Source organism: Haemaphysalis longicornis, unplaced genomic scaffold (assembly GCF_048455015.1).
Source record: "Haemaphysalis longicornis isolate Haplotype H1 unplaced genomic scaffold, Haemaphysalis longicornis Haplotype H1 scaffold_3, whole genome shotgun sequence".
Classification (NCBI taxonomy): domain Eukaryota; kingdom Metazoa; phylum Arthropoda; class Arachnida; order Ixodida; family Ixodidae; genus Haemaphysalis; species Haemaphysalis longicornis.
Genome location: NW_027526335.1, coordinates 116,893,580 through 116,906,046, shown reverse-complemented (window position 1 = coordinate 116,906,046; position 12,467 = coordinate 116,893,580). Strand labels below are relative to the sequence as shown.

Genomic DNA, 12,467 nt, shown 5'->3' with positions numbered 1-12,467 from the left:
CTTCGCCCGCAAACAAACCCGCCACATGCAACCAAACGCTGCACATATCACGATTGGCTGCACTGAGAACGTAAAAAAATTAACGAACAGATTTTCTGGAATAAAAAAAAAACGCCTCTAAGCCATCACGAGAAAGAGCGAGGGTGGATTTGTTCAGGGTCGAAAAAATGCGCAGGCGAGGCACCAAATTTTACTCTGCTCTTCAGATAGAGCACGTAATATCTGTAGCGGTGCACTTGTCTAATTGAGAAGCGCAGGGTCGCGTAGAAGTTTCCGGGAAAGTGCGAAATTGAGAAGGAAGATTGATGCACGACGAACGCTCAAAAAAGTATACCTGCGGCGTATCGCGCAACCCTCCGCCTACTTTTTGAAAGACGACAGTCCTTCTTCACACTAAGAAAAAAAGGAGTCCCTGTGACCCTCTTTGGGGGGTATTTACTTGCCACAGATTTGACTCTTCATCGACCCCTTTTGCAGAGTCACGCTACTCTTATTGAAAGGGGGTCACACGGACCCCGTCGCAGTAGTCACAGTAGAATATGGGCGACTACCTCCTTAGAGTCAGCACTGACTGCCACGAAAGAAAAAAGAGTCACGGGACCCCTGCCTGATGATCATCGCGACCCTGTAACAAGAGTTGTGAGGACGCCCCCTTTTAAAGAGTCCCGTGATGCTTATGGCGACAGAGTCGTGGAAGTGTATGGGTGACCTTCCCAGAGATGGTCAGTAATACTGCTGGTGGAATCATTGCAGTATACGTGCAAGTGCAATTTTAGCCCACATGCATGCAGCTTCATGAGCAGTTTCATACAAGTATAGCAAAGCAAACCAAAAGTATCTGAAAATTATTTTATTAAAGACGAAAGTGATACACATTTGAATGAAAATCCAGCTTAGGGTATCACAGCTGTTTTAAACCACAAAATAACCAGCAAATAGCCTAAAAATACAGATACACTAAGCATGTTTTACTGCTTGATATGGCTTGTTACAACGCAGGTTTGCTAGACTAACAGGCATGATATTAAATCACAAAAACAAGTTTTGTGTTAACCAGCTTTGCATACCTGCTGGTGCAAGGTTAAACTGGTGTGGAAATAAATTGCAATAATTTTTAAAGGCTTCTTTCCTTGTTGCTGTTTTTCTAAGGCAGACTTCTTACACAAGTCCATGAAGTCAATCCAGAAATCTTCACAAGCCGTGCACAAGTGTTGCAAGGTGTCCTCGGGTCCTGGCGTCTCAGACCAGGCCTTGTCTCGGACCTGCCAGAAATATCAATGAAAAGAAATTGAACGATAAGACAAAAGCAAAATGAAATTGTAGCCAGCACAGTAAAATCATCAACAACAGGCTAACTGCCCAGTGCCTGACAAAAGAGAGGGCGAGGAGCACACCTCTTGCCATTACATTTCCTTGCTTCACCATTTGGCTTTTGTTATGAAATGTTTTGTACGAGGGAACATATGTATAATGTATGAAGTCACATATGGACACCCCAGAAATGCAAAGGCTTCAAAAATTATTGCATCCATAAAGAGGATCTGAAAGCTCCAGGGAGGGAGACTAAGAATTTATGAGTGCAAAAGGCTGCTACTCCCCCCTTTTGATGGTATGAAAATATCTATGTAAAGCTTAAAGGCAGCACGAGTAACAAAGCAGTAAGTGAACTGAGACACCTGCTGAAAAACACTGGAGGGGTACAAAGTCTAACTCAAACTGTTCAGTAAAAAGCATGAGGCAAGTTGGTACATAGTTCTTAAAAAGTCGAGTCCATAGCACATGACAAAGAAGATGATAGGACAAGCACTTGCTTGCAACTAAGTTTATTGAGTGCATCGTCTAAAATGACACCCTTTAATAGTGGGCCGCACAATGGTAACAAAGGAATCATAGCGAAGTTTTTAATATTCAAGCTCATTGCAATACAGGTTCACTGTGCTCCTGTTTTTTATGTAATAAACATCTAAAAGCTCCCAAATCAGTGCTTTAGCTTCTTTGCAGAAGTCAAACTCGGCCCAAGAAAGGCTTGTACTTGCATGATTCGCAATGAGTGGGTACATGCAAAACGCCAAGGGACAAATTGGATACATCGACTTCCCAGATGGGAACGACACATCATAGATTCCCCCCATTCCCTGGGCAAAAACCGCTGGGTGTGCTGCTTATTGCACTTTTCTTTTGCTTTTAGGCTTGATAGCAATTTGCCTGAACCTTCTATCTACACTTCACTGATTAACTTTGACGCTTTTTAAAGTTATTCAATGCGCTGACTATATTTTCTACTCTGCATGCAATGTCTGCACCCCGTTTCGTTTTTTCCTTCAACAGTTTTTAGCTTAAGTGAAAGCATGAAGCACTAAATAATGCTTACAGTTGTAGTTATCTAGATCACACTTATTACTGATGGAAAAGAAACCTAAGTTGTCAGTACAAAGGGCATCACTGCCTTGTTACGTGCCTCGGTTTCTTCATGTTTTTAGTGGCCACAAGAAAAAATTTTAAACCACTTGTCTATTTGAATTATTGTCAACACGTTTAGTTTCTGTACCCTGATTTTTTAACTTCTGATATAATTAAATTTGGCACAAAACTTGTTCCAAAGTTTCTAATTCCCTGGATGGGCTTTTCTGCACGAGTTGTGAGCGATGCAGTAAAGCTGACACTACAGCCTTGATGGGACATGCCACAATAATTAGTTTCCCTATCCCAATCTATTGACTTTGGATGTCCAATTTTTTGTTCTCGAACTTCTCATGCACTAGAGGGGCTTCTCTGCACAAATTTAGAGTCATGCAGTAAAGCTGACACCAGCGTTGATTTCAACTCTTTTGTTACCGCAGAAAATTGACCAGTTTTTAGGGCTCTAAGAAAACATTTCTTTTTGCTAAATGTGTTGGTTAGGCACATAGTGCAGTGGCAAAAATGCGGATGATTCAACGCCCTTGCTAGCACCAGTTGTGTAATGTTTGCATAAACAATGATCGCAAAAAAAAAAAAAAAAACAAATCAAAATTTTGTCACCGTAAAGAAAAATGAAAAAAAAAAAGTTGTGTATAACAAACCACCAATAGTGGAAAAAATTTAGAATACGCATTTTGAAGGTTTACATTAAAAAATCCTGTCCAAGAAAAAATTCACTAGTGAAAATTAATTTGCCCCCGTGGTGCCCACGTGGTGCTTGCACGCATGGTGCCCGCGTCACGTGGTGAAGCCGAACATTCATTCCAAAATACACAATTTTGGATGGTTCTCTGAAATGGTTTGATATTATTAGGGGCCCAACTTAGTCCCCACGTGATGTAAAAACATCTTATTAAGGACTACAGCAAGCACCAGATTCACGGCAAGCAAGAGATGCCAAAAAATCCACTTGGAATTTAAAACCAATCTCAGTGGTGCATTTTTGTTGACATTCTGATCATCACTTATCTACCAGAACTTCCACTTGCGGTTTATTGTCATCTTCTGACTCGCTATGGTAGCCCTGCTTGCAGGAATAACTTACGATGCACTAGAATTGTGCCCAGCAAGCTTTCGCACGGCGAAAAGAGTGCTGCCTAACATTTTCAAAAAGGCACCATACCAAACCTTTTGAAGACTGCCAGAATAGACAGTCGCAGTAAGAAGCAACACTAGACCTCCAAAAATAGCCTCGTACTAACAAAACTGGCCAGTGAACAGCTGGCAGTGTTCAAGGCTGATTGGAAATCTGTACTTGTCTGAGCTGATATCCGATGACTTGGTGTTATTTTTTGAGTTTCAGCTGGAGCTGTTATCGCAAAAGTAGGGCATGAGTGAAGCGATATCACAAAAGGCGTTCTTTTTCCGAGGAATAGTAGAGGGCGACGGGGGTACTATGGCAAATCGGCTTGAAGTTGGGTAACTGCGTAGTAGCACGAAATATTAGGTTTGCAACACACAAACAGAATTAAAACTGCTCGATTCGCGGCCGCGGCGGCCGCTTTTCTGATGGAGGCGAAAAGCAAAAACACCTGTGTGTACGAGATTTCGGCGCACGTTAAAGATCCCCAAGGTGGTCAAAATTAATCCGGAGCCCTCCACTACGGCACGCCTCATCGCCTGCGTTGCGTCGGCGCGTTAAACCCTACAATCAATCAATCAGAATGAAAACTGCTGGAAAGTGGCTCAAAATGCCAGGTCCACTTGATACACATGCGGGGAACCTTCAGAAATAAGCTTTCACAAAATAAAACGACCCTTTCTTTGAACCAAAGCTCAGTAGTGGAAAGCTGGTGTCATTTCCAGGTAATTATCATCTGTCACTGCCATCGGATTGCAAAACTGGCAAAATGATTTGGTATTTGGCTTGCTGGAAGACTTTTGGTCAAGAAAATTTCATGGTAATGCAGCATGACCACGAGTCGCATGCTTTTTTATCAAGCGCAGCAGCAACGCTCCCTTCTGAGAAAACATACACACCTCACCTTGCAAAAAACTGCCGAAAATCTCAAGGTTGCCTAAACGTGTAGTGTCTAGACTAACCACCGTGGTACATGAGAAACAACTACAACATCACAGAATCGGCAATATAAAGCACCGATCACTGATCATCAATGCTGTATATTCCTGATATCCATGTTGTCATTTCTCTTGCAACTAACGCATCCCACTGGTTAGTCTAGGCACTGCAGTTTTAGAATCAGTTCTAATTTTCCTGCTCTGGCTACACTGAAATTTCTGACGGTGTTTTTGAGGGTTGAGCAGCATGTGTTGTTTCGATAGGTGCCATGGCTGCTGCGCTATACAAAAAAGGATGTCACTTGTGGTTACGCTGCATTACCATTAGATTTTTTGATCAAATGGCTCACAGAAGTCAAGTATCAAATGATGTCGTCAGCTTTGCAATCCGACTGCGTTTAAAGGTGAGAACTACCAGAAAATGACACCAGGTATGCACTAGTGAGCTTTGGTTTACAGGACGGGTAGCTTTTTTTCAGTCAAAGTATTCGTGGATGTCTCCGCATGTCTGACAAGTGCACTTAGCATTTTCAGCCCTTTTCCTGTCATTTGTTTCATTTCTGCATTGCGCAATTTATATTTGGCACTACTAGACAGAGAACTTCAACCCGATTTGCCTTAACGCCTTCGTTGCCCACTACTTTTCCTCAAAAAAAGCATGCCGTTTGTGATTTCACTTCACCCATGCCTTACTTGTGCAATAAGAGTTCCAGTTGAAAGTCAATTGATAACCTCAAGTCATCGGACATCAGTTAAGGCAAGGAGAGAGCTTAAAATTGGCTTCAGTTTTGATTCTGTACGAGGATATTTTCGGAGGTCTAGAGTTGCTCCTCAGTAGAACTACATATTCTGACAGTCTGCCACAAGTTTGGTATTGTTTGTTTTCTAAAATGTTAGGTGGAGGTGCAATGCAGGAGGCTCATAGAGCTGAACGCCTTTTTCATTTGTCACGCAACAGTTATTCGGGGATAGCTAGCTGGGCACTGCTCCAGTGCATCGCACCTCATTCCTGAAAGCAGGGTTAGAAAAGTGAGCCAGAAGATTATAACAACCAGCAAGTGAAAGCTTCAACAGGTGCATGATAGTAAACTGACAGTGAACGAGTTTTGTTTTCAGCCCCAAGCAGTTTTTGTCCTATCCCGAATTTTTACCTTACCATTAATGCGATGTCAACCATTGACAAGATGTTTCTACATCATGTGGGGACAAATAGTGCCTCTAATAATGCCAAACCACCCGATTTTTTTCAGTAAACTATCCGAAATTGCATATATTGAAACAGAGGTAGGGCTTCACTGCAGAACTAGGGCACCACACATGGTAACATGTTTTTCATATCTGACAAATTGTACTGGGCAACTAAACTTTTTTCCAAGATGTGTTTTTTATGTTTGGCAAAAATTATACTCCAAACTTTTTAAATTATTTGCGAACTGATATACACAACTTATCCATATTTGCAACGTTTGGCCAAAAACTGATTTTGTTAATTTGCGAATCTGCTCTTGTTGGAAAGGGCATCGAATAATCTGCATTTTGAGCTGATGCAGAATGTGCCTAATCAATATGTTTACACAAAAATGTTTTGTTAGACCCCAAAAATTGGTAGACTTTCTGCGATAAAAAGAAAGTTACCGCCCTGTCTGCGTGCCATATTCCGAAGTCTATTCTTAGCAGATATCAGCGTCAACGCCAGAAGTAGTGTACTTAGCGAGCATCGCAATGCATACGGCAGCTTCTGGATTTTCGGGCCGTCTCGAGCGTTTTGATGTTCGGGACAGGTTTTAGTAGTACGAAGCATCGCTTCGTTCACAGAAAAAGAATTACCTTTAAACTCTAGCTTTAATCAGCTGTCATGAGACAAATTCAACCAAGCTATTTTTCTTAGAAAACTGTTACTAAAGACAACTGTTTTTCTAGTGGCTCATTTTATTCATGACTACGTTGGCTGAAATTGTTGAAATTGCAACTGTGTGAGAGCTTTTTATGAGTTGAATATGGGAGCTTTAACCTAATTGCTTGTAGTATTAGCATGACTAGGCCGATCTGGAAGACCATTTCGTGAGAAACGAGCGTTATCACTGCCAAAATAGCTTAAAAATACAAAACCCACCCACACATCAAGATATTCATTGATGCCAGGGTCTGTATGGGAAATTTAGGAGGTGTGTCACGGTGTCACAGTGGTGGCGTGGTTATCAGACCAGGTAGTTGTTTTGAAGGTTGGTAGCTAGTAGCTCACAATATGCCTTTTTTGTCTGCTTCTTCGGGTTTTTTTTTTGGAAGATTATTCGGAGCAAAATTATAGAGAAATCGATAGATGATTTTTGAAGACTGGGAACGATTCCAAGAAATTTAAGCAATTTCGCTGACACAACCGTTTTTCTAAAAATTCTAAAACCACACAAAGAAGCAACACTCAGTTTTTCCAAAGCTCCTGCGAAGTGATTTCATTAAAAGTAATTACTGCTGTACTTACCAGTGCTTCTCTGAAGGCTTCGACACCACTTTCATTCAGCAAAACAGGCCGCAGGACAGTGTATCCACCCCTCTTGCATCTAATGATAAAAAAAAATACATATCACTGGCATGGAAATTAATAAGATGTGGGGGACCAACAAAAGAGTATAGAGGAGGCCATAAGGAAAAATATCCACAGGGCTCCAGCTTAACAAATTCAATGTGGTAATTGCTACGTTCCTCATATTTTCACGGTGTATTAACAATTGCTTTATTATCAGGGTCTCTACTTCCGCACTACTTTCATTTAGCAGTATTAGAAGTGGAACTGGATTACAAGTTTGTGAAAAACGCGGAATTGCTGTAAACACACAGATGACAACGTCAGCACTGTTTCTGCAGCAAGCAAGCAATAACACATGCAGTAAAGGGTCCATAAAGACTGAATACAGCTTTGTTTAGTTTGAAAGAACTAGCTTTTCAGTACTCACTCGGCTCCCTTCCAAGCCGGAAATACATTAGTCAGAAATACGCAAGCAACACAGAATATTTTCAAATTTCTCACTGAGGCTTTGGCATGAGAGACGCAATATGGGCTAGCACTAAAAAATGTCGACAGACAAGAGTCTTCTGCCGGCCCTGCTACATTAGAGTGGCGCTTCTCCACCACGTCCTCTTAGGTGTTTTCCTAGCATTTTCTGGGCATGTGTTCGCTTCTAAACTTCACTTCACATCAGACTACTGCCCTGGTCAATGAAGGGAGGAAAACTGCTTCTTCCTGTGTTGTGGCCCACAAAAATGAATAAACATGTCAGATGTGCAATATACATAGCAAAAGTTGCCGCAAGTGAAGACAGAAGCCGCACCGCACATAGTGAACTCCGTCTGGAACAACTTCTATCTAGCCTGATAATTTTACTTAGATTTTGTTTCGACGGTAGGCCATATTTGGCCCCTCGCACCAATTTGAGCCCTCCGGGAAGGCGTTGTTGCACTGTTCCCTTCAAGTTTCCATTCTTCTATTGCTCCCTTTGTCAATTTCTGCTCTTAAGGCTGACCAGCCCTCCTTTTCTTCTGTCCCCCATTTTACCCTCTCCCAGTCTCCTTTGCCTTTGTGCTATCGAGAATAACTGGTTTGCATCTTTTCATTTATGTTGGTTACATTGCTCACAAAACCGGAACGGTGGAAAAAAAACTTTTCCGAACTAGTGTTTGCCGTGCTCGGCATTATTTTAGTGTAATATTGCCTTGAGGAAGCTTTGTCCACTGACCAAATCTGTCTGAATATTCAAATCCTGGTTAGGGTTTCTACAGCTGTTGTATGCAGGTTTCGACGTATTCATAGTATTTCAGGATTCCTTCACCTGCTTTTCTGAACGGAATTGGCGGTGGCCAATTTTTGGTCCGGAACGTTTCGCGTGGAATGACCCATTAGTATTATGAAGCTTTGGTTTTTTTATGTGAAGCCTTTGGTGCGTAAACAAAAAGCACAAAACTGACACAACCTCTCTGGGAATAAAAAAGAAGTGACACTAAGGTTCAATTTTTAACAATTTTCACAGCATTTTAACATCCAAAGATGCCTTCGTGCAATAACAGTAGCTAACCGTTATTTGGAATTAATTTGAAATCAACAATGTTTATGCGATCTCTAGGAGAGCAAATGGTGGTTACGAGCTGAACTGAAAGAACTAAGATAGAGACAAGTGTAATACAAACCTCCAAAAAGGCAAAGTACCCCGTGAGCATGGACATCCACAGAACTTGAGGATTAAGAGCAGCCATACCTGATAGAGCCAAAGGTGAAGGCAAAAAGTAAGGGCAGGAGCAGTTGCAACAAATGACAATTTTACACAGACATCAACCGCACAAGCAATTCGAAGTCTCAAGGGCCAGTCCAAAGCAGGCACAAGCAAATTTTATATCCCCTGAAACCTACTACAAACCCGCATAACCTCACACAGCCATGTCGATGAAAATCTGCAGCCCTGCAAGATTTTACATGCTGTTATGACATGTTTCAAATGTTGGGTCTTTCCATGCCAAACAGCCAAGTGTATGGTGCTTGACACTCTAACCTTTCGGGAAAAAGTAATTGTTGATGCGAAGATTCTCTTGGCCTTGCAGGAGTGTGACACGTTCACACGGAACTCGGGAGAAAGGGAACAGAATGAGTTACAATGGCGAACGGTGAAAGGGAAACTTAGCACCAAACAAGGACACAAGGGTCAACGTACAGCCCCCGAAATCCAGTTCAAGCGAAGAGAAAAACGGAAATGCTCTCACCAACACGAGAAGCCCCATTCAGCGATGTGTGCCGCGGGTCATCGTTGGTCCAGGTTGCAGCAGAGCATTGGCCCCCGAATGCATGTACTGCTCGGACAAAGCAGCACAGGCAGCACCACGCCCTGCGTGGCAGGTGTGGTGATCCATCCTGGGCCGTGGCCACCAACCGCGGCCAGGTGTAGCACCGAGCCCGGTTGTCTGCAAGCCAACTCGCTCGTCTGGAACCTCTGGTACACAGAATCCGCAGGCCCATCTCCAGTCCTGGTTAGCTCACCAGCTTCAGAGTCCTCTGGTTCCGCGATCGGCCTCCACCCGAACCTTGTTCCTTGCTTGAGCACCTCCTGCTTAATTAATGTGGACAAGCTGATGTGTTTATGGCTCTGAAATACAGTACATACAAAATATAACGAGAGGGAAGATGAAGACTTGGTTGCTGGCTAGTTGAAAGACTGCGCAAAAGATGAGGGTGACAGGAAGAGCGCTGAAGCATGTCTACTTGTGCAACACTGGTCTGCATGCTGGAGTAATGCCCAAGTGACAACATGTCTGGCAGACAATAATGATGCAAACAGGCGACTCACTAAATACAGAAAGTACACTCTGAGTGTGTGATCAGGACATGTAATATTTTGCACAGCTTTATGTCGGGCTAATTGGTGTAAGCTTTTGAAGGAAAATTGCTCTTGTTACGATCACAGAGACGGGCACAAGAAAAACGTCCGCTTTCACGAGAAGATGGCGCCGTCTACTCGTGAAATTGTACGTAGTTTTCTTGTGTCCGTCTATGTGATCATAAAAAGCACAACCTACCTTCAAAAGAATATTTAGCATGCTCCAGGCTTCTTTTGATGCCTATATTAAAGGATTCATTTTGCATTGGGGCCTATTTTCTTTACCTGCAAATATCGCGCGAACGTGACAATACATGCCAATATGCCATTCATAATGGCTTTTCCCCATAAAAAGGACACTAAACGGTCCCAACAAGTTTGCCTATACGGGCAGACCAGTGTTAAAAATGACGCTGCAGCAAAGGGTTCGAAACAATTTACACCCCCCATGTACTGTTTTTTTTTGTAGTTCGGTTTGTTATTTCACGAAACGTCAAAGAAGAAAACTACAGAATAAAAAGGGAACACTTGACACACTTTTGAATAGCCTGCCATTGCAAACTAGCGCCGTGTATTACATAATTGTACCGCTCCGCCCAACAGTCAAGTGGTTTTCTGCGACCGACGGTGCAAAAAGCAGCCGTTAGACAGCGAACACAACAGTAGAGCTAGAGACAAGCTTGACGTGGGCTAATGGACGAGGGCAAAAGGAGGGTGTGCTGAAGAATACGGACGGCATGAACAAGTTAGAACAGGCGCCTCCTAGGCGCTGTAAAATACCCCTCCTCCCCACACACACCCCGAGACTTAATTCCCTGCGAGGCCACATGTCCGCCTTTCACCTCCAATTTCCACGTATATGAATTCTGTGCCCCTGTGAACTCTACGTGAACTCAAAGACGGGCTTCGTCATTAACTCGTGAAGTTTGGCAACGTCAGGCGTTGTGGAACTGCCGTACTCGCTCGCTGGCGCGCGGCCCGAACTCTCTCTCCGTGTCCTGCATTTGCATACTATTTTCTCCCCCTTGCACATTGCAAATTCTCATCTGTTTAACTACATTTCCTGCGTCCTCACCTCTTGCCAACTTTTGTTTCCCGACAACGCCGCCAGCACACGGTCAACGCGTACGCTGTAGGGGCGCGTTGGCGAGCGAGTACGGCCACAGAACAGGGAGTACGGCAGTTTCACGACGCATATTGCGGCCCGCAGACCGCGAGAAGCCGCGAGGAAGGGCGGTCGCGGCGGCGGCAGCCGGTCTCGCGAGCGCGATAGCTTAGAACAGTCTCAGATAGGGAGGAGGGGGCGAAGGAGAGATTTCACAATGCTTACGAGCCGCCAGGCAGCAAGCAAACAAGCACAGCATATGCAACTTTTTCGGCATGTGTCCGGAAAGCTAACCGAGACAACTATTTCACTTGGTATTATTAGCAGGGACAGTACTCACGTGAAAAAACACGATGACACAGCCTTTGTTCCGGCTTCGTATTCAACCGTAGCACGCCGTCGACTTGCCGAACTGAAGAACTCTAGTAGACGATTTCAGGCGGTGCGCAATGAATTCCGCACAGCAAATTTCATACCGGTGTCACGCCGTTTCCATCCCGCAGCGGTTTTGATACGCGAATTTGACAAAAACACAAAAATGCGTCAACTCGCCCCGCTGCCTTCGCGCCACTCACTGGCTTACTCTACTTGGCTCGCAGTGGATTCTATTGATTCGCGCTGTCTAAAATATTTGCATTTGTATTCTTGTTATTGAGTTTTAAAGCAAACGCTAGACAAAAGAAATCTGGTTCTGGCAGGAACTTTTTATATATGTACGTTTTACTTAATGTACAGAAGTTTTTATAAAACGAACGCAAATCAGTCACGTGACTACTTGGCGGCTTTTTTAAACGCACTAAAAGAGGCGACGCTCGCACACAGGTTCAAATATAATTGTGAGCAACATGCATTAATCATTTAAATAAAAAGATTGTCGCAATATGAAGTAGTTTTTATTGAATAAAAGCAACTACAAGTAAGGATTTGAATGACTAACACTTGAATTCTGCTTTTTGGTCGGGCAGCTTGGTGTAAGTTTACACGACATCTGAACCCAGAGCTCTGTACGCGCGCAAGTGCGATGCCTTACATCGATATGTACTTAATGTACAAAATTACTAGTGGCACATGAAGCAGTGAACATACTGCTTAATTGGTAAAACGCAAATGAGAACAACATCTGCAGTAAAGTAGGCTTTGTTGCACGACAACGAAGCTTTGCAAGAAAGCAGGCACGCAACATCGTGCATAGAGAGGCTGAATTGTAGAGCGGCACAATTGTGGCGCAAAAGCTAGTTACGTACACGCCACACGTCCTGATATTCTCCCGCCTATTTTGTAGGGTTCCTGAGAAGGCCATTTAGTTGCGTAGCAATATATATTACGAAGCATAGTTTTATTCGTGTTCTTATTCGCAGAGCGTTATCCGGTGCACAGTTGGCAATGTTTTTAACGTAAAAAATAGACAACCCATTTAAATCATATACAGAAGCAATGTCAATCATACTTTCTGCTTATTTCATCAACATTCAACAGCATTGCGGTAAAGACTTTAATTCGTATATATTAAGTATATTGTGTTATTG

The 12,467-nt window shown here is 43.1% G+C and overlaps 1 protein-coding gene across 2 annotated transcripts; it reads right to left on the bottom strand.

Moving 5' to 3' along the window:
* Nucleotides 1-601: 601 nt before the first annotated feature.
* On the bottom strand, nt 602-11,583 carry LOC144175030 (uncharacterized). 2 transcript variants are annotated; one of them, XM_077704052.1, is made up of 5 exons: nt 11,282-11,583; nt 9,226-9,605; nt 8,659-8,726; nt 6,959-7,037; nt 602-1,262 (listed from the first exon to the last, which is right to left on the bottom strand). In XM_077704052.1, the coding sequence occupies exons 2-5, from the start codon at nt 9,241-9,243 to the stop codon at nt 1,050-1,052; spliced, it is 378 nt and encodes a 125-aa protein (XP_077560178.1). In that variant the 5' UTR covers nt 9,244-9,605; nt 11,282-11,583; the 3' UTR covers nt 602-1,049. The 2 variants fall into 2 exon arrangements, with proteins under 2 accessions (XP_077560178.1, XP_077560177.1); XM_077704051.1 differs by lacking the exon at nt 11,282-11,583 and having other exon boundaries at nt 9,226-10,916.
* Between the last annotated feature and the right edge of the window lie 884 nt (nt 11,584-12,467).

Coding starts and splice junctions, on each gene's coding strand:
- LOC144175030 (XM_077704052.1), bottom strand. Junction 7,038..8,658: donor GGTACTTTGCCTTTTTGGAG/GTTTGTATTACA, acceptor TTTTATCATTAG/ATGCAAGAGGGGTGGATACA. Junction 1,263..6,958: donor AAGCCTTCAGAGAAGCACTG/GTAAGTACAGCA, acceptor TATTTCTGGCAG/GTCCGAGACAAGGCCTGGTC.